Raw genomic sequence first — 22,448 nt, forward strand, 5'->3', positions numbered from 1 at the left:
TCATTTGGTGGGGCTCAGATGCCATTGCTACACTTTTTGCTTCTCTTCTGCCTTCCCTTACGCCGTGAGCCGCTACGAAACCCCTAAAAAAGCTACTGCCCAGCCTGCCAGTTGCCGGCCGATCTCTGCTCTTACCCTTCCACTAAAATGGATGCCATCTCGTTCAAACCTCTGCCAAAATCTGCTCTATGCACTTCCCTATTTATGTTTGCCACTTCAAAGCCTTTCTCCAGGCTTAACTTCCTCATCTCTCGATTAACCTTCACCACGTTCTTGGCAACCTCTCCGTTTCGTCCTTGCACCTCCGACACTGTGCACGCCGCGATTTGCATTTGCTGTGCTATCGTCCATATATCATCAACTCGCTTGGCTAATCTTTCCAATACTTCTGGGGAATCACCATTCAGGACATCATTTAGCCCCACCGCTACCACTACCACATTGCGCCCTCCAACATTCTCAGAAAGTTCGCTTTCTGAGGATCTGGTCACTGGCCATCGTGCCCTCTGCTGGCTTTCCTCCCTCAAGATCCTTCTGGCCGACTCGCCCGCTGGGCTTTACGTCTCCAAGAGCTTGATATGCAGGCCATTTATCGCTCTGGACGGATACACTCGGACGCCGACGCCCTTTCTCATTCACCGCTCCCATGCCATTCAACCTCTGCCCTCGTCTCTGCCTACGATTTCTCGTCTTTCTACTTACCCGTTATGCTCACCGAAGAACTGAAGGATTCTTGGATCACCTTGCTGTTCACCTTCCTGCATGATCCGTCGCCGCAGTCTTCATCCCGGACTCTTCGCCGCCAAGCTCACCATTTTGCCGTTCATGATGGCCTCTTATACCGCCGTAACTACCTATCCGACGGGTGGAAGTGGCTATTGGTGATCCTTCGACACCTCAGTGCTGGCATTTGCGCCTCTTCCTACGCAGATCCGCAATGCGGCCACGCCGGTGTACTGAAAATATATGCTCACTTTCGTGTGCGATATTACTGGCGAGGTATGTACCGCTTAACACGTCAGTACATTAGGTCATGTACCGCCTGCAAACGTAGCAAGAACCCTCCCCGCAGCCGCTGCTTTGCAGCCGCTACCCAGCCCTGGCCGACCATTTGACCGCATTGGCATTGATCTTTATGACCTGCTTCCAACCACTTCGGCTAACAACCATGGGTTCATAGTGGCCGTTGACCAACTCACACCTTATGTAAAAATGTCGGCTCTACAATCTGCCACCCGGTACAGAATGTTGCGTCTTTCAGCCTACACCGTCGTGTTCTTCGTCACGGCGCCCCGAACGAACTCCTAAGTGACCGCTACCGTGTTTTTCTCTCGGACGCTGTCGAGGCCCTGCTAAAGCAATTCGAAATCGTTCATCGCTGTACCAGCGCCTATCACCCCCCAGACCAACGGCATGACTGAGCGGTTCAACCACACACTCAGTGACATGCTAGCCATGTACGTTGACACGGCCCACTCCAACTGGGACCAAGTGATCTCTTTCGTCACGTACGCGTATAATTCGGCTACGCAGACGACGACGGGGTGCTCCCTTTATTTCTCTTATATGGCCGGGAGCCTACATCCCCCATCGACACCATCTTTTCCTATCACCCCGAGCCTTTCGAGACCACATCACTTTCCGAAGCTCACCTCTACGTATGCCAAAGAATGTCGGAAACGTGCCCGCTCTTTCACCACAGAGCTCCAGTGGCATCAGAAGCACCGTTGGGATTCCTCGGACCCTCCCGCATCATATCCGTCCGACGCCCTCGTTTGGTTCTGGGTGCCTTCCTCCACTCTCAGCCTCACCACGGAACTGCTGTACCGCTGTTACTGACCTTACAACGTTGTGCTACAAACTTCACCCGTGAATTACAACGTCGAGCCACTCGCCCCCTTCGGACCTCCGTCGGTGGGGGCGCGAAACTGCTCGTCCAGCGCCTTAAGCCTTAGGTCCGTCCATGCATTCCTTCCCGTAAGTAGTCGGGATGGCTGCTTTTTCGGCGGGGAAGTAATTGTAATGGGAACAACCGGCAGCAGTTTAAGCAGTGCAGCGAAAAGGTACACGAAATGCAGCCGGCATTTTCAGTGACGCCTGTGAGTGCATCCGTCATGGCGTAATTCGGCCAAGAACCAACGACCTGCGCTTCGAATAAACAACTTTATAATATTGACAAGGCAGTAGGAGCACCATTCTGCACACATTGCAGAATAGTGCCTTGATGCAGAATGGTGCCTTGATTTTGTGCTTTCCTGCACGTAAGGTGACTTAAGTGCTCCTCTGAATTTCTGTTTGTCTCTTCTGTATTAATGCACTTCAGGTGAAAGGCTTTTTGTTATATTGCAGTGTCTGTGGAGTGCTACTTTGTTCGAGTTGCTTTATATTGTAAATAACCTTGTATGTGCTCGTACGAGTGATTTTAAAATCGTCTGTATCGTCTCTTTGCTGTATAAACTGTTTTCTTTGTGAACCTTTTACTCGGACCCATTCTCTGCTTTGCGACCTGCGAAGGCTGGACGCCAAATGACTACCCCCTTGTCACTTGGTATCAGGTTTCTGGCTGACCTTGCCACACTGAGTCAAGGGCACCTCCTTTGAGACCGAGACCACTATCCCCACACGCTGTAAAGGTGTCTGGGAGTGCACGCACAAATGCGCGAAAAGGTGACAAATATTCAGCTCGTGAAAGCTCGCGGCTAGCATTGGCGATCACTTTTTCAAATTAGTTCAGATGCTGAACGAGGACCGCTTCAAGGCCGACATTGCTCGCGTCCGAATAAATTTCGGTGTCACCATCATCGTCGAAATGAGCCAGTACCGGCGGCGACCCCATACAAAAATTTCCTATGGCTGTCTGTAGGTATTTGGCCCAAATAGCTCTAAACTTTTCTTATTTCCATATACAGGCGTAGTTTCAGACGAACACATTTTCTATATAGAGCTAAAAAAGTTGTACAATTCCGAAGTTATAGCTTTAGTGCCATAGATATTTAAATAAGTGGCATTAAGCACCTCTTTGGGTGCATATAATAACGTTCATAAGAGGCCATAGACAGACATAGCTTTTTTCCACAGACGCTCATAGGATGTTTTTGTATGGGACTGCAGCCGACGTCCTAGGTCTTCAAAAGCGGTTGGCTGTCGAATGCTCCACGAAAATGGTTCGTCAAGCGCGTCAGAGGACTCGCCAGCTTTGAAAGAGGAAAAGATAAGTTTAATGATTATAAAGGCAAAGAGGTCGGCCACAAAAAAAAGAGAGAGATTGGCAAAGCTTTTGTTGAAATGCTGGCAGTACGAGCTGAGGCCGAGAAATATTTTCACCGCTTTTTGTCAGTAGAATCCGGAAAGTCCACAACTGCTCCAATTTTCTCAGGGCCAGGCCGAATTCCCTCGGTGCTGACGATATACCCAAGGAACTTCAATTGGTAAAACCAAAAGGCATTTTTGTGGTTTTACGAAAAGATAAGCTGACCTGGCGGCTTCTACTAGTACCGAGCCGCTTCAGGTGTTCCTCAAGCGTTGTCGAAAAAATGACGTCGTTGAGACATACGAGAAATGTTTGCCATTTGAGGCCGATTAGCATGGTGTCCATCATTCTCTGGAGTGTTGCCGGCGCACAACAGACCCCGAAGGGTAGCCCACGAAATTTTTAGGCACCGTCTGGGGTCACAAAGGCCGTTTTTCTCGTTACCTCTGTTCAACTTCTATATGCCAGTATTCGCTTCGTAGGTCGACCGAAGAAAAGTATTTTGCTTGGCGAAGTTTGCCGAGGGAGTCATCTGTACGCGGTTGCGGATAAACATCTTTTTTTTTTCACGCTGTTGCGCTTCCTGTAGTCGAAACAGCGAAGCGTCCAGTCCTTTTTCACGAGAACCACTGGTGATACGACGGCGGACTGTTCGATGGCTGGATTATGCTACCTCTGGTTTGTGTCTGGATAGCCTCTAGCTCTCTGGGAGAGACACGATAAGGCTGCTGCTCTACTGGGCGTGCGCCATGCTGAGTGATTATCCGGTGTTTAGTGACTGGCGTGGGACATACCTTAGATCACGAGGTAAAACAGTCGTTAAACTGGAGGAACACTTCTCATAATTTCTGCCTTTCTGCTGGTGGGCGGGCCACGTTTACGTCGGTGTCATTTAGGGCCTCTTGTTGAACTCTAACAGGCGTGGTTTCTTGGCAGGTAACGCGCTCAGCTACCTACTAAAAAGGGTAAAAGGGGCACCTAAGGCTGTGCCCCGAAGTAAGTAGTGTATATTCATTCCTAAAACTGCTTACCAGCAATTCTGTGCGACCGTCGTAGAAAAGGCCAGCCTTCTCGCCACGCAAACACCCAGGGTAAGCACAAAAGACGCATTCGCCTCAAAAACCGTTGTTTTCGATTTGGATCGCCGTAGAAACCCTAGCCAGGATTCTTGTACGCGGCGGCACTGTAACAGTATCATAGTAAATACGCAGTGCCGCTCTGAAATTATCCTCCGGGGTTTTTACCCGATTCAGTTTAAAACAAGACGATTCCGGAAGGTATTGAGGCGCCGTGTTCGCAACGAAAGTCAGTGCCAAAATTCAATTCCCGAGAGCATTCACGCAAAACGAAGAACGTTGCCATGAGCGTGCAACACACTGTACCTCTGGCTGTGCACATACCGAGTGGTATAACAACATTGGTACCAGTCGTACGCACGCATCTGTGCCCCTTCCCATAGCGTCGCAACCTTCTTTAGCTTCGTCGTAGTCCTACCGCTAAGGATAGAGTAGTCCGTGCCAGTGTCGACTAATGCGCCGACCTCCTTAGAGTCGATGGGGGATAGGTATGCCTAAGGAGACCCTGCGAATTCCAGAGCCTGTTGTCGATGACGCCGTTTCGGGTTGATTCGATCGGTGCGTCGCTAGCAGCTTTTTGGCTATACGGCGCTCTGCGGCCTCTCGAAAGAGCGCCTGGTCTAGTTTTCCCGGTGTAGGCTCAAGTATCCGCGTTATGCACCGGGAGATAAGCGGTCCGAGAAAGCGAGGGGCGCCGTAGTGTGGGCGACCGTCACTGTCAGCGCCGACTACGCCGGCGGATGACGTTTTCTGCAGTCTCCTGAGTCCATTCACCGAGTCGCCCACAGGGAGGGCCTCTAGCAAAAACTCGCAGTCCCAGCTGCCGATAGAGCACTGTTGTAGACTTCGAAGAATAATTTTACCAGCCCGAAAAAAGACGAGGGACAAGAGGAGAACCTACACAGGACAAGATTGTACAAGCCTTGTCCTGTGTATGTTCTGAACTGAACTGAACTGGATCTTTATTTAGCAGAAAGGCTGGTGGGTCACCTGGGCCAAAAGCTGTAATCAAACAGATTGACGAGGCCCAGGCAACCGTTAAAGGGCAACATAGACGAGACCACTACATATTGATAATACTAATATTAATGTCTTTATTTATTAACGTCTATTTTCGGCTGGTAAAAGTTATTCTTACCAACCAACTGACCTACCATCAGCCTTGCTTCCGTGCTGTTGTAGATGTGACCAGACTAGCCGCGGTGGTAGCAAAAGGGACGTCGATGTCGCGCGTGCCAGATATCGGTCTTCCTATCATCTGTTGTCGACTGCCTCTGTAGGGGATCCGGTTGCGCTGCATGCACTGCGACTACCAGAGAGGTGGCGCAGGATGGCGCGCAACTTCAGCACACGTCGCGGGTGGGCAAAGAGCTGGTGGTGGCTGTGGCTCGACCGGAGCGACGGGCGCCCTCCGCGCATGCTGATCATCCTCTCGAACGGCGATGGTCAGGGAATCCACTTGTGAAGCCCCGTGAGGTCTCTGCAGTTCCTCGCGGACCACAGAACGGACGAGGTCGCGAGGGGAGCTCATAGCGGCCCCAGAGGTAGTATCAAGGGGATACAGCACGAATAGGGTTCAACTGCCTATTGTGCTGGTTGTACTAATATTTCGCTGATTAGCGAAACCGCTGCCGCAGCTCCCTCTCCATCACCACAGCCTGAGAGAGGAATTTGGCGATGGTTTTAGGCGTACTCTGTACGAAGCCACAGAACAGCTGCTCTTTCGCACCGCGGACTAGGTGCCACAGCTCTTTCTCATTAGTGCTGGTCAGGTCAGCTGGTGTGCAAAGGCACGTCACATGCCTTCCACGTGCATCGTAAAGTTTTAAGAGCGTTAGCTCTTACACATCACGTTCTGAAATTTAGTGGGGTCGACTACCACCCTCCGATTACGGCGCGATCTTTGGCAGCAACCACTCATCACGTTTCGAGGTTTTGTGGGGTGTGCTACTACCCTGAGATCACAGCGCCATCTCTGGCAGCAACTAGAAAACCGCACATCTCGCACTGAGACTTTTAGCGCGATGTACAATTTATACATTCGTTCCGCTATATATACTCTGACGACAAGGGGCAACAATCCGGGAACAGTTGTGTACCGAATTGGGTAGGCAAATGAAATTCTATGGGTTGTGGTATAGACATAAAACCACAATTAAATAATAGGTAAACGTTGTATAGATGCAATTACTAGTTGAAGCGTTACCACATCGCACCGCAAGCCGAATTCTAGCCCCACTTTATCTCCCCAAACGAAGCAAATTCCGTCTGGGAGGTATCTTGAGGTGTAGCCGCTGCGGTGGCTCAGTGGTTGTGGCGCTCGGCTGCTGACCCGAAAGACGAGGGTTATATCCCGGCTGCGGCAGTCGAATTTCGATGGAGGCGAAATTCTAGAGGCCCGTGTACTGTGCGATGTCAGTGCACGTTAAAGAACCCCAGGTGGTCGAGATTTCCGGAGCCCTTCACTACGGCGTCTCTCATAGCCTGAGTCGCTTTGGCGTGAGTTGCTTTGGAACGTTAAACCCCACAAAACCAAACCAATCTTGACGTGTAACTCGGCAACAGGTAGACGTGCATCGTAATTTTTCTGATAGATGGCGCTAGGCGTCAATCGCTCCACTAGGCGGAAAAGTTATGCTACTTTCACGAACCGCTCAGGGTTTTCTTCACTTGCCCTGCTTGATGCGCAAAGACTTTAGTTTTACGCGTGGCCAATAAAGCGAACGCTCGTTACTTTAACATCTTCCAGACGGCGGCGGCCTCTTTTATTTCGCAGCTGCATTCGGGAGTTAAACACACGATAGGCCCGTTAACGGTTGTCGTTCCTGGTGAAAGTATTCGGAAGTTCGTGACGAAAGTCCGGACACGCCGAAATTGTTGCTTCGCTATTCTCATACCAGATGCGGGCGGCGTCATCCAAGCTGAGGTAGGCGTCGCGGATCTTTACAATTCCGTCCTAGCCCTAGAGTGGAATCAGCCGGGCAATTGATTTATGACACATAAATAACACCAGACGGGACAATAAGAAAGAGACACAAACACAGCGCTCGTCTTTCTGTTTCTTCCTTCTTGTCCCGACTATCGCGCTGTCATTTATGTGTCCGTCCTAGCTGTTGAAACTTGAGACGCGCTCGAAATGGTCCAACTATTTTTGGGAATCCTTGGAGAAGTCGCAATGAAAGGTCTTTGGAGTTCGGGGAATCTGCAAGGTAAGTAGAAGTCAGGAAAACAAATGACTCTGGCCTGGGCGCAGCAATGGATGTTCCCTCTCGAGAGAGGAACCGAAATTTTGGGGACAAGCCGCAGAGCCTCCGACTGGCCCGATGAAAAGGGGTGTTCACATGGGTTTTCCGTACCGGACTTGTGTCCCAGCTGTCCGAGGGAGTATTGAGCATTGGCCGATAATACCCAAGCGACCTCCACCAGCGGTCACGAACCAGAGGAGGGCAGCCGCAGATGCAGAAGGTGACCTCACAGCCGCAGGGTTTAATCGTACAAAACCTGGCTTAGCTCGGGCGCTCCTGACGCGACTGAATCCGCTTCGTCGGCTTTGCTGCTCAGAGCGGGCGTGGCGCAGGTTAGGTGAGTGGCATTATGTATCAGGATATTAATTGTTTATGTGCGGCTAGAATTAGGCTCTAGAAGAAGAAAATACGCTTCGATCTAAGACACGTTTTTTTCCGTGCAAAAAACCAACAATGGACACTTTCTACCATTTTTGCCACAAGGAGTGGGGCTGGTGGTAAGATTTGCAAGCACTTTTTCTCATTTTCATATCTTCGTGGATAATGATATATTAGTTTTCTCAGGAAAATTGCTAAATAAGGCGATTATAAGACTTCAAACAAACTACCAGTTTAAACTTCCCAGGTCTGAAAACTGACTTTTGTGAAAGCGAGAAATAATTAACTGGTGCAGACCATGTATGCACAGAGCGTTTCATCTGATGACTGCCAATATCAGACGAGAGAGTGGCGGATTGTTCGTTGTGTATATGCATGCTGATTCAGCATTTCCGGACACCATATGCTGTGAGTATTAGGCCTCCTACTCAGGGGAGGTTTTATTAGCGTCATTTATTTCAGATGTATTGATAACACATAAATATATCTAGCTTCAAGATCAAAGATAGTAAACTAAAAAAAAGTGTGTAGTTTTGAAAGAAGTGACAATCCCGCTCCTGGGGTCCAAAATAACGCAGCCGGGACATTCGAGATCTGCACTAAGATTTCAGCCGATATAAGAGAATTACTGTGGAAACATTGTTCTAGACAGAGTTTTTACTCTTAATATGCAGTGCATCATGACAAAAAACCGGCCGGAAGAATGCAGTTTTGCTCTCTCATTTCGTTAAATTGCAACGGTGGTGCAAAAAAAAAAAAACTGTTGTTGAAACATTAGCTTGGTGTCTGTTGCTTACAAGGTGTAGGCTAAGGCCATCGTGAATAGAATTAGAGAAACCTCATTCTTTAAACAATTAGATCGGCAGGCGAGTTCTCTGCAACGTTACTGGGCAGTACACGTTATTCACATCGTCGAACACGTGAGAGAGACATGCTACGAATACAACCAGTCTCTACATAGGTCTTGACGTGAAAGCACAAGCGTACAGCCTCCAGTCACCGTGGAATAAGGAACCGAGCCTGCTTCAAAAAGTCAAGGTTTTTAATTTAAAAAATTTTGGTTGGAGTTGTCTCGCATTATACTATGTTATCAAACACAACCAGACAAGCAATTTGTGTCGAAATGTTTATCTTTCGTGTTGGCTTAAGTTTTATGTCACATACAATAAAATACTTCGCATCCACCTATGCTCGAGTAAGGTGGGCGCTTACGGGTTTTAGAAAAAAAAACCGAGGAAGCGCCCGTGCGATTATGTTCCATGTCCGGGAGAAATAAAAGAAAGCCCTACTATTCAAAGCGCTTACTATTCGGTATCCCAGCCAAGCTTATCGCGGATAGAGGGCGAGGTGGGTTTGAACGCGACAGTAAGATAATTCAGACCATACCTCGAAGCTCAACATCAAGCAGTTTCCAAAGAGGAGCTTTAGAGGGTGTTTTCTCTGGCATTTTCTGTGCTTACCGCGTAAGCACACAAAATTCCAGAGAAAACACCCTCTAAAGCCCCTCTTCAGTAAGGACAGAAAATGCCAGAGAAAACGGTGCACGGTGGTTCACGATGCACTGCTTCCTTTTATAACCTACCCCGCTGCTAGAGCGCGCGGCAACCTTCGCACAAACACTACTAACTTTTGGGGGGCCGAAAAGAGAACATTAACACCATATATGTTACCCACATTTTGTAGTTGATGTGAAAACCAATAAAAATATGGAAGAACTGCAATATTTTTCTTTTTCTTCTGCTCCTCTGCAACCGTAGGAAGTGACCTATTGACATCATTAACTTTTTTGACCACCTTGTTAGATGCTAGAGAAAACACATCCTCTGAACACCTAGCCAATTTTACTCTATTCAATTGTTCACAGAAGCTATCTTTCATTGCGTGAAGGCACGACTTGAGCGCAGAAGATCCTAAGCAGGCGACAGCAATGCCATACTCCACAATTTTTGAATGACCTGACGAAATTAAGAGAGGTTTCACTGACCTAGGAATGGTCATCTGCCAAAGGGAAAGGGCATCTGGTTCTTCAAAATATCGGCGTAACTATTGAAGGCAAAGTAGCTCCCGTACTCAGTAATATCTTCCTGTCTCACAGACATGAATTTACAAGGTGGGCGGTGTACGTTATTAAGGTTTTTAAAGAATATGTTTGTGACTGCGGTTTACTTTTGAAACGCCTACAAATGATTGCTTGCAGTTTCTTGACACCCAATTAGTTTTATGCAGGGTCATGTGCGTTGGATGTATTCTCCGAAGTCAGTGGAACCTCTCTTGAATTTTAAGTCGAGTCATTCAAAAATTGTGAAGTGCGGTATTGCTGTCGCCTGGTAAGGATGATCTTTGTTCAAGTCGTGCCTTCACAAAATGAAAGAAAGCTTCTGTGAGCAAGTGAACAGAGTAAGACTGGCTGGGTTTCCAGAGGATGTGTTGTCTCTAGCATCTAGCAAGGTGCTTAAAAAAGTTAACGATGTCAATAGGTCACTTCCTACGGTTTCAGAGGAGGAGAAGGAAAAGAAAAATATTGCAGTTCTTCCATATGTTCATCGGTTTTCTCATCAACAAGAAAATGTGGGTAACATATATGGTGTTAATGTTCTCTTTCGGTCCCATAAAAGTTAGTTGTGTTTGAGTGAAGGTTGCCGCGCGCTCTAGCAGCGGGGTGCGTGATAAAAAGAAAGCGGAGCACCGTGAACCACGGGAACCTCTATGTCAGATGTTGAAAAAGAGTGGTGCATTACATTCCCTTGTCTTGTGGCCGGACCTATATCGGTCAAGCTGGCCGCTGCCTTAATGTTCGCCTGCAAGACCATTTTTTTTGTCCTTGAAGAAGTCCCCGTCATCCAATCTTACTAACCACTGATCGAAATGCAGTGGTTGCAAGTATTTTCTTGATCAAACCAAAATCTTGTTTCGGCACCCTAATCAGCTAACTAGAGAGGTTTCAGAGGACTATCACGTCCGTAAGAATGAGCATACGTGTTTCGCTGACTCCATGGTGGTTCTGCATGAAATGCATTCTTCGAATCGTGACGCACATGCATGAATACTTATCCTGGTGCGCCTGCGTGAAGGCTTTTGTTTTGTTTCTGTTTTCTTTCTCTCTTTATCCGAGTTTTTTAAATTAGCGCCCAGTTACCAGTAAGCGCTTGTGTTATTTGCTCTTCCTTGTCCGTTGTCCTGAGTGCGCTTTATTTTTTCATGATGAACAGCGTGATAATATCGTGGAAGAGGCCATGTAAAGGTGACAGGAAATATGTATGAAGACTGCACTGCTAGATTATAGTTGCGCAGAAGGAAAGTAATAAAGTAGCACTCAGGAAGGGCGTCCCGCAGGGTGACAAAAACTTGCCATCGGTATTAATCTAGCTGGTGCTAGCTGTGTGCCCTGGCTCGAGTGGGAAAATTTGGCGTTTTTTTAAAACCATACTGCTAGTCTATCAGAGGCTATTAAAGAAAAGGGCGAAATTGCGTCCCGAAAAATATAGTAAAATACGAATGTAGGCACAGGAACCTAAATACAAAATAAAGAAAAGAGACTGCCACCACGAAACAAGCGAGCATTTCGAGTGTCAGTGTGGCAACTCATTATAGGAAGAATTTTCGGAAAGCAATGGGAAAGAGGGAATATTAGAATTATACACAGCAAACTGAAAATGATGTATTTCTGGGCATATTCAACTATAAGATTGATGAAAACGCTCAAAGCAATTATTCGCGGCAATAATCGAGACGAATGAGCAGACAGCACTTTTGTGTGACGGGCGGCTGCAGGTGATTTGTGAGGGCGTTTCATTTCCTGACTGCTTGTGAAAAGAAACAATACCTGAATTTATTACTATGAAATCTAATTTCTGTTAATGTTTCGGGTGTCTTGTGTACGTTTTTCTTGTTGATGATATACAGGTACACGCCTGCTTTTAGCGCTCCAATCAATAGTATGTAGTCGGACATCATACGGTGAAAGGTTATGTAGAAAACCTTAGAAACCTCAGGTCGGCTGATCCCATAACACTGCTAAACGGTTTACGGGAATATTTAGAGCACAATATTTACTATTGAATGTGGTATGAGGATCTAAATAAAACGCTGCTCAACACTGGTCGCTTCCGAACAAGAGCTTCTCCACATTTTCAAACGGCGGCTATGTTGGTCGCGGTTGGGACGTTTATGTAAAAAGCTGCATGCGGAAATTGAGGCAACTTCCTCTTAAGCTCAGAAATGGCTGTTTCAGCGAGATCCATTGCGACTGCTGTTATTTCTAAGCCCTGCCATTCTTCTGTCAAGTGAAGCCAGCCTCCGTGATGAAAAGACGCCGCTAAATTTCTCAAGTTTCTGCCGACCGTTCGAGTAGGACATGTGTCACCAGCCACCCGATCAGGCAACCTAAATCGTGCAAATTTTGAGATAGCCTGCGGAGGACTGTCATTGCCGTTGCTGTAGCGAGACTACTGCGGTGCTGACATTGTGGACATTGCACTGTAATTCGGACGTGCGTTCTCTGTTCGAACATTTTAGAAGCGTTTCTCTTGATTTTCACAGGAAAAGTAAAGAGAAAAGAAAGGGCAATTTGTGGGCACAGCCGAAAAACACGAGTGCTAAAAAAAATATTGACATTATTAATGCTAGGAACGTAGGTTAAGTGCTGCGTAGCTAACATCAGCAGCCACTGCCGTTTTCTGTTTCTTGCTTTCTATAAAAGCATGGATGCCTTAATTGGCTCGGAATTTATTTTTGTGGCATCATGTGCCTTGCGCTTAGGTGCGAGCTACGGTATTCGGTTCTGAACATTGGATTGTCCAGATTTTCTCTCTGTGGTGGTAAAGTTGTCGTATAGGTACGTACAACGCTAAAGGCAACAAACATTCAGCATTGAATAATTGATTACTCTGTATTTACGTGCGAGAAGCATGTTTTTCCGATTTTAAACTATCTTTTCTGTTGGCGTCGATTATCCAAAAGTTTTTGGAGAAAAGTGGAGAAGGAAAGACAAAATTAGCCTTTTCGTTCAATTTGTGCCCTTTTATTTTGGAGGGACCTGAACAGGACCGGACATAAGTAAACGGACCATGCAACCGAAGTGAAAACTGCGTTCAGTGCCACCTAGCTGGATGCCATGAAAACAACTGCAGCGCGCTTAGGCACGCCGCCTCTGTGCCAGAACCCTAGTTTCACTAGATCTAGCTTTTCTATGAGGCGGTTTAACGGATACCGGAATCAGCTCCTACCAGTTCTGACCTGAATAAAATTCATAGCTCTGGCTTTTTGCGGATCTGTTAATGTTCGCCTTGCTGCAAAACCTAAATTGATTACTAATGAGTTTGGAGTTCAAAACGCGATGCTTTCAGTGCTGCTCAGATTCGAACTCGTGACGCTGATGGTGACATCGACATAATTATAGAATCACTGATTGCAGGCTAGGAGCGGATGGTGGTGTGACCCAGACTTAGATATCCACTTGTAGAAAGCAACTCAGAGCACCGCAGTTTCCTTGCGAATGCGGTCTAAGGCGCTGATACCTGTCTTACCTCCTGTACTTCCTAGGTGGTAAAGTGAAAGTCTCCTTTTTGTCACTGAAACCCCGCATTGAATCTATGTCGGCTAACTTGGATTTTTCCCCAATCTCTCTTCCCACTACGTTATGTTCACCTTTGCCACCTGTTCATTTCAGAAAATGCACAGCATGGGGTGCGCGTGAACGCAGTCAAGTAAGTCGCTTGATTCATTCCGTTCCTACGCTGTGTTATCGCGCACTCAATTGCCGTTGCCGTCGAATGGAGCGGACACTTGAATGTACCATGTTAGGTGCACCAATGCAGCAGCTGCAGTGTGAAGTCTATAGGGGGATGTGTGTTGTCCGGCTGCCCAGTGTTTTCAGAAGAACATACGGAACTGCGCGTTACTCGCACATGCGCACGGACGTTCGTAGTGCAGCACACCAATCCTGAAAGTGGAGGAGCTCCTGTGCCAGCTATGCAAGCACGTGAAAGAGAGATGATGCGGACACACTGAGATAGTTTGAAGTAGCCTTGCACTTTATCTGGATTCGATGTATTGAATATAAAAGCGTAAGGCGCGTCCCTCCACGCTTCTATTAAAGCACTGCTCTGGGGCTGCCGGAGAAAGTTAGAAAATAGCATTCTAAATAAGTTTGCATTGGTAATAGTCCTTCAAGAGAGACGAAATGATTTTTTAGAAGCTCTCACCGTCTATTCCCAAATAATACAACTGCAGCTATCCGCTTGTTAGAGCGGAGAGAGCTTGATTTATAGAGGAGTTAAGGTACACTCATAAAAAATCGGGGAACTGTTCAGCTCTGCCTTAAGGCTCTCTCTCCTCAGCCGTCTAGGGTACTTTTTGCCTATCACTTCGCAGACACGGACAATTTTTGGCTCTTTGTTTTCACTCTCCCTTCCCTCGCGGCTTGGCCGAGGTGTTCACCGAGGATGAAATATCGTGCCTTGTTTTACCGCATATCCAATTTATATTTTCATCAAGTATGAGAGGGGGCTATAAATGCGACAAAATGTAAGGTAATGACTTCGCCTGAAAAGAAAAAAATCGGAGACTTTCTTGACCACATTCTTAGGGAAGAAAACGCGGTAGAATTTTGTCTATAATGAGTGCCTAATGTTCTTTGTGATTTTTCCTCCAAACTCTTGCTGGAACATGTTCCATTGCCCTTTATGCCTTGCATCATTCCTCACCTTCTGGAATGTTCCAGTACCTTCCATTAGATTATCATGTGGAATTCTAGCAATGCGACCCCTTAATCCACCTTAAGGCATCTGCTAATCCCTACAAATACATCAATTCTTTTTCTGATATGGGCCTGCTCCGAAATTTTTGTAGTCCTTGAAAATTTTCGTGGGTGAGCCAACATCGAAATTTTGGGGGCCTCAAATTTTCCAAATTGGTGATGCTGCAATTGGGTCCACTGGTGGTCACATGACCTTGATGACATAATGTCCCTCTCAGTGGCGTTCATATGTCGCAGAGAGTCCTTATATCCTTACTGGCGCAGTGGTGTAGCGGTTAGGCTACGCACCACTGCCGCGGCAAGTCGCTGTTTGAAACGCAGCCACCGGTTTGGCTTGTGAGACCCAGCTTCTTCTTTCCAAGCTACCGTGAGGCTCATGCGCAGCGCCATGGTGGGCAGGTGGGAACGGCTTTGAATTTGGCAACGATATGGAGCTCGCTCACAATCCAATGGACAAGTTGTGATGATGTCAAAAGGTCACGTGACCTCTTTCGTCGACCTACCGTAGTGAAAATTTGGCTCTGCTCTCTGACGGCTCATTTGGTTTCACATAGCCCTGATGACGTCCTCAGGAAATTGATCAATTATAGAATTTCATTATAGCGAAGGCGGAAATCTTTGTGAGATGCGTCATACTCTTAAGGCGGAGCTTGAGTGTCCCCTCCAATTTTTTTTTGTTCTTTAGAACTGCCCTTGGCCAGAACCATAATTCTACCTCTATCGCTTTAGCTTACGTTCCAGTTACTTTGTTTGCGATGTGCGTTTCCCTGTTGTGTTAATCACTTGTAAATATTTTCTGATCTTCTGTGTATATATTCGGATTCTTTTAAAGTGTATGGTAATAAGTCTTACATCACTGTTACCACTGCTTTATATTTTGCAAATAGGACTTGAAAAAAAAACGAAATTGAATAGAATCAGGCATTGGAGACCATACTTTACCTAATGCTGGTTGTTAAAGCATTGTTACTGCTTCTGAGCAGCAGTTTTGTTGTAGCCAGGAAAAAACAACGTGCGCTCTCTGAAATGGCAGTATCCCTTGTGACACTCCTGTGGAATTCACAAGAGAAGCTTGTATGTTACAGGCTTTATTAAGCTGAAAACCAACAATATTCAGTGAGACACCTGATTGTTCTTAAGGCTGCAATTTTTTATAAACATGAGGAAGTTTCATCACAGAGCTTCTGTCTACTTTTGTTTCCAGCCCTGGCGTGATCCGGACATCTATAGGCCGAAGTCCTAAAGTCAGTGAGGAAGAACGCTTGAAGGTATGTGGCACAGGCGATCTATTTTCTGATTCGCATGGTTCTACAGGTAGCACGGACAGGCCATTGCAAGATTAGTTCCTAGATTTTCGGAACACGGCGTTGCACGTAGAGCTAAACAAGTCTATTTCCCAGCTGTTTCTAAATTTTTCACATGACCAGAAAGCCAGAGCGTCCTTGCCTACATGTGCTCCACTCAATTTTTGGGAATCGGCTTGGTTGAAATCCTAACCAGAAATTAGCCCCGGCCTGACGAGCGTAAACCATTTGTGGCCAATGGGTCCAAAAGATGGGAGAATATTTCCGCTTTCTCATGGTCAGTGCTTTGAATAGAAGTCCAGACAAAGATAGGGTAAGGAAGAAATGTGCAACAAATGTCTTAGAGATATTATAAGCAATAACTTCTTGGAAAAGAATTAGCGACCACAAAAATGCAAACGTACACATGTAAGTTGACATTTCTTCTATGCATGTATATGTATACAGGGTGTTTCACCTAACACTTAAGACAATTTTAAAAACAGGCGTTTTTGAGTTAGAAGAGCGCTTTTTTCGTGTTAGCATTGTCATCTCTGCAGTACATCAAAATACAGCTAAGACGTACTTACCAGCAGGTTGGATAACTAATACTGAATAGTGAACTTCTTAACTATTACTTTTAGGCACTTTAATTATTAAGAAGCGTGTAGGCCACCGTAATTATTATCTATATCAGTTCTAATAATTTCGAAAACTCGGTTGCCCTCGGCGCTGTGGCCCAACAAAATCTGGCTACGTTGCGCCAAAATACATGCGGTTTTGAGCAGCAACCTCTCCAGTGAACGTAACTCGTCGAATTTTGCCAAAATTTGTTGGCCCAGAGCGCCAACGTTAACAGCGTTTTCGAAATTATTAGAACTGATATAGATAATAATTACGGCGGGCTACACGCTTCTAAATAATTAAACTGTCTAAAAGCAATAGTTAAGGAGTTCACTATTCAGTATTAGTTATCCAAGCTGTAGGTGTTTGCAGCGCACACGAAACACGGACGGACAGAAAAGGGAACGAAACACAGCGCTGACTTTCAACTGAGCTTTATTGGAAAAATAAGCGACTTTTATACAAAAATTTTTAACATGTGACTCAGAAGATGTCAAAACGTCCTACTACATGTGCCATCTAAAATCACTGATACTCTAGATAAAAGCCCTGAAAAAACACGAATGGAAAACACTGAAAGACACGTGCCGCCTAAACCACCTAAAGGGTGTCAGGATCAATAACGGTGAGGAACAACATTTGAAAAAACTACCAAAAAACTACAGGGCTGAAACGGTATAAAACACATTAACTAGAACAGCATAAGACCCATTTTTTAAAGAGTGTTGAAATTTACAGGTGCGCGCCTGCGGCCTGCAAGAATCCAAGTTCTTTATCCAGGAGTACTAAGGACACAGCGCTGACGCACATGTCCCCTTTCTGTTGGATGGATTTTGCCTCGATAATCTCCCTCGTGGTCTGATCGCTGCTTCTACCTAAAATCGTAGTGTCCTGGAACCGTGGTATGCACCTATTGCATTCGCTGCAGTGTACAGCGAGATTTCCTTCTCGTATGTTTCTCTTGCGCAGATTGTCATAATTATTGTTGTGTTCTCGGAGTCGGTCGTTAAGGCATCGGCCCGATTGTCCTATATAGACTTTCCCGCAGCTTAACGGAATCTGATACACCACACCCTTGGTACAAGGTACAAACTGAGACCGGTGTTTTTTGGAGCACTGCACACGTGGTGTACCACACGTCTGAGTAAGCTTACAAAGCTTTGACAGCTTTTCCGGGGCTGAAAACAATACTCTCAACTTCACTTTTTTGCCTATTCGTTTCAAATTGTGGGAGATGCTGTGCAAATAGGGTACTACAACCAGGTTTCGTTTTTGTTGACTCTCAGCCGAAGCTTTCATACTTCCTTTGCTTTTACTCTTCACTTCCCTATAGATTCTTTCAGCCACCGAGATGATGATCTGCTCCGGATAACCACTTTCTTTCAACCTTGCAGTCTGTTGATAAAAACTGCGCTCCATGGTATGTGGACAGGATTTTTGCAAAGCATTTGTCAAACACAGGTTAATAATGGAACGTTTTACTAGTTTAGAATGTGCCGAGTTGAACGGTAGGACACTTTTTTTGCCTCGTGGATCGTATGTCCAGCAGATATGATCTCTCGTACACGTGATACTTAAATCTAGGAACCGGATGGTGTCGTTAGTCGGCAGCTCATGCGTTAACACGAGCGGTTCGAACAATCTCTGAAAGAATAACAATGCTTGCGTTACATCTGCCTGGAAAGAATCATTGCTATCATCAAAAAGAATTAAATAATCATCTACATATATAAACACTATTATTAACCTGTGTTTGACAAATGCTTTGCAAAAATCCTGTCCACATATCATGGAGCGCAGTTTTTATCAACAGACTGCAAGGTTGAAAGAAAGTGGTTATCCGGAGCAGATCATCATCTCGGTGGCTGAAAGAATCTATAGGGAAGTGAAGAGTAAAAGCAAAGGAAGTATGAAAGCTTCGGCTGAGAGTCAACAAAAACGAAACCTGGTTGTAGTACCCTATTTGCACAGCGTCTCCCACAATTTGAAACGAATAGGCAAAAAAGTGAAGTTGAGAGTATTGTTTTCAGCCCCGGAAAAGCTGTCAAAGCTTTGTAAGCTTACTCAGACGTGTGGTACACCACGTGTGCAGTGCTCCAAAAAACACCGGTCTCAGTTTGTACCTTGTACCAAGGGTGTGGTGTATCAGATTCCGTTAAGCTGCGGGAAAGTCTATATAGGACAATCGGGCCGATGCCTTAACGACCGACTCCGAGAACACAACAATAATTATGACAATCTGCGCAAGAGAAACATACGAGAAGGAAATCTCGCTGTACACTGCAGCGAATGCAATAAGTGCATACCACGGTTCCAGGACACTACGATTTTAGGTAGAAGCAGCGATCAGACCACGAGGGAGATTATCGAGGCAAAAGCCATCCAACAGAAAGGGGACATGTGCGTCAGCGCTGTGTCCTTAGTACTCCTGGATAAAGAACTTGGATTCTTGCAGGCCGCAGGCGCGCACCTGTAAATTTCAACACTCTTTAAAAAAAAATGGGTCTTATGCTGTTTTAGTTAATGTGTTTTAGACCGTTTCAGCCCTGTTTTTGTCAATGAATTTTTTATCTTTTATTTTTTGTGACAACGGGAGCCCATATACAGCTTCACCCTGCTTTTGCATTTTGGTATCATAGTTGTTTGGTAGTTTTTTCGAATGTTGTTCCTCATCGTTATTGATGATGACACCCTTTAGGTGGTTTAGGCGGCACGTGCCTTTCAGTGTTTTCCATTCATGTTTTTTCAGGGTTTTTATCTAGAGTATCAGTGATTTTAGATGGCACATGTAGTAGGACGTTTTGACATCTTCTGAGTCACATGTTAAAAATTTTTGCATAAAAGTCGCTTATTTTTCCAATAAAGCTCAGTTGAAAGTCAGCGCTGTGTTTCGTTCCCTTTTCTGTCCGTCCGTGTTTCGTGTGCGCTGCAAACACCTACAGCATGAAAAACCAACTAGCCCAAGAAAAGACGATTCTGACCTAGTTATCCAACCTGCTGGTAAGTACATCTTAGCCGTATTTTGATGTACTGCAAAGATTACGATGCTACGTCGAAAAAAGCGCTCTTCTAACTCAAAAAGCCTATTTATAAAAACTATCTAAAGTCTTAGGTGAAACAACCTGTATGAATACCTACGTCCTTTGCGGCCAATGGACCGAGCCTGTGTTTGTGCGCACAACGTGAACTACGCACCAAAACGTTTTCTAGAGACTAGTATAATGCATGACGAGGCAGCCTGGCCTTCTTCATTTCGGCATTAAGGCTTTGAAGCAGTGAAGATGTTGGTTCGCAGTCAGATATCGCGGCTATGGAAGTTCCCTCTTCCTTTTCTTTCTTACTAGTGTCACATCTTAAGAACGCCTTCCTTCAGTGCTTCTTTCGACGTTTGGCAGAAAAAAATTGCAGTTGGTGATAGAGCTCGCAGTTGTGGCGCTGCTGAAAACGGTTTAGTCCCATTGTAGCATCTCCTAATCGGTTTCAGACTTCCGTGTAAATACTGTTCTTAACCGCCTTATACTGCGGTCAAATCTTGAAAGGGAAACTTGCCGTGCATGAAATAAAAATACGAACAATTTCCAAATAATTGCTGATAGTTCGTTATTTCGAGCAGATGAACGCTTTTCTTCTAACTTCATTGGTTTGTCGCCTGCGGTTCATGCCAGAAAATCATAATGTGTACCCAGTGGGGCAACATTGAGCTCAGCGGCTTCATCAGCTTTGAACTGGTTGCTTTATTCGACTGTTTAAGCATGCTGTTCGCTCTCTTATTGCCAAAAAGAGCAAACAATTTTTGCACTGACTTGTTTCTTGTGATGTACTGCCACTTTAGCTGACATAAATTGAGCGAAACTTTGTCAGCTGTAGGTTACAATTTCTGTGAAATAAATGCTTTTTTTGTTTATTTTTTCAGTCGTGTGTGGAAAAACACCTGTATGTATTTTTGTCGTTAAAAACAGGTGTCTTCAAGGGTAGACAAAAAGCCGTGCTCCTAACGCTGTTTCGCTTCAAAAATTACTCCTAGAAAGTTTTTAGAAGCACTGAGCCGCAACTCTTTGCTCTCCCAACTGAGGAAAACATTACCATGGATACATATTTTCGAAGACCACCTTAAAAAACCTACGAAGAAACAGAGACAGAGCCTCAAAAAAAAACAGCAGAGATTTAACGAATGCTTTCTGAATGACGTCACAGAAGCGCGCGAGAGCGCAGTATCTGATCCCAAGGGCAAACTTTGGTGCCCAAGCCCCTCCTGTCTTTGAGAAATTTTTGTGATTTTAAATTTCTCTTATATACCTAGAGATAACTTGATGCTCAGAAAACGATGTTCACGCAAGGTGCAGGTTGTGTACAGGGCGACGTCAAAATGTGCGTTGAAAAACGATTGCAAATATGAGGAAACTCGTAACTCCCTAAGTGAGCTGCGGCATTTGGTTAGCGAGCTCAATGCCGCGGTTTCAATGGAGGAGGAATGCAAAAAAAAAAAACACCCGTTTGCTTTGCAATTTCAGCGCGCTTTAAATATCCGCAGGTGGTGATAATGATCTTGAGATTTCCACTGCAGCCAATCTCACAGGCGGTAGTGCTGACTCTGCACATGAAATCTACCCTTTTAATACAAATAGGGAAACATTAGAATGTTCATGCGCTATGCAAACGGAGTAAAGAGTGCTGCCCAGGCATCACTCCAACTCTGACTCGTAAGTAGCCTTTTGAAAATAGCGGTCGGTGTGGACATGTATGATTACATGCTTAAAGCGACGAATGCAGCTTCGTCCGACTGCCCATTGTTGTGCATGGTTAGGACGCCGGCCAACACTGACTTGTACAGAGCTGTTAGATTTATTCCTAACCATTAGACAAAGAACATTTCGAAACAGTTACACTTTTATATAGTGAACAGTTCCGCACATAGGAGAGCCTTCAATCTCGTTGTGATTTTGCATGCAGTTCATGGAGAAACTTGGCAGAGAAGCGCACCCTATGGGCAGAGTTGGGATGCCGGAGGAAGTGGCGCGTTGCATCGCCTTCTTGGCCTCGGACGACGCCTCCTTCGTCACCGGTATCACGATGCCTGTAGACGGGGGATTACTGCTTCTGAACAGCCTCAGCAGCACCGCGTTAGGTATGCGTGGGGCCCAGGACCCTCCAGTAACAGGCGCCAAGACAAACCGCGATTAATCGTGCACCATTTCAGCCGCTACTGATGCAAAAAATAAACGAGTTACTACTGTCAGAATTTAAAGGTGGGCATCATCTTGTAAAATCACAACAATGCACAAGAAACCGGAACGTCGAAATTAAGGACGTCACTCAGAAGCAGGACGAAAACCTACCAGGCATGATTGATAAGATTGGCAAAGCTGTCGGTGTGCCGTTATCAGCAAACGACATAGACGTCTGTCACAGACTAGCAACAAAAAACAAAGAACATTGTTGCGCAATTTCAGAAGCGCGAGAAACGTGATAACTTTCTTGAGAAAGCTCGCAAGAAAAGGATCACAAACGCTGACATTGGATTGCACACAAATTCCGCGGACGAGTCATCGACAGAAGAGCCAATCTATATCAACGAACACCTCTGCCCTCTGGTGAAGAAAATTTTAGGGATGGCTATCGCTCGGAAGCGTGAGCACAACTGAAAATTTGTATGGACGAGAAATGGCACTGTTCTTGCTCGCCGCACTGAAACATCGCCCATGGTACAGCTACTCCGTGAAAGTGCTATCGATAAGATTAATTCTATCGACTAAAAGGCGTTGGGCTGTGCGGTCGTCCAGGCTTTGAGCGCTGTATCCGTTGATGATGGCAGACGACATCGCCCTTCCAGGCACT

General features: G+C 45.8%; 1 protein-coding gene across 1 annotated transcript in view; it reads left to right on the top strand.

Annotated features, from left to right (window-relative positions):
• LOC144121896 (meso-2,3-butanediol dehydrogenase-like) overlaps positions 1-21,850 on the top strand; it is an 81,668-nt gene extending 59,818 nt beyond the window's left edge. The window contains exons 8-10 of the mRNA XM_077655335.1: positions 13,618-13,654; positions 15,911-15,974; positions 21,564-21,850. Coding sequence (XP_077511461.1) covers positions 13,618-13,654; positions 15,911-15,974; positions 21,564-21,794 — 332 coding nt within the window. The 3' untranslated portion in view covers positions 21,795-21,850. The remainder of the gene's footprint in view (positions 1-13,617; positions 13,655-15,910; positions 15,975-21,563) is intronic.
• Positions 21,851-22,448: the final 598 nt, after the last annotated feature.

This window comes from Amblyomma americanum, chromosome 2 (assembly GCF_052857255.1).
Source record: "Amblyomma americanum isolate KBUSLIRL-KWMA chromosome 2, ASM5285725v1, whole genome shotgun sequence".
NCBI classification, from domain to species: Eukaryota; Metazoa; Arthropoda; class Arachnida; order Ixodida; family Ixodidae; genus Amblyomma; species Amblyomma americanum.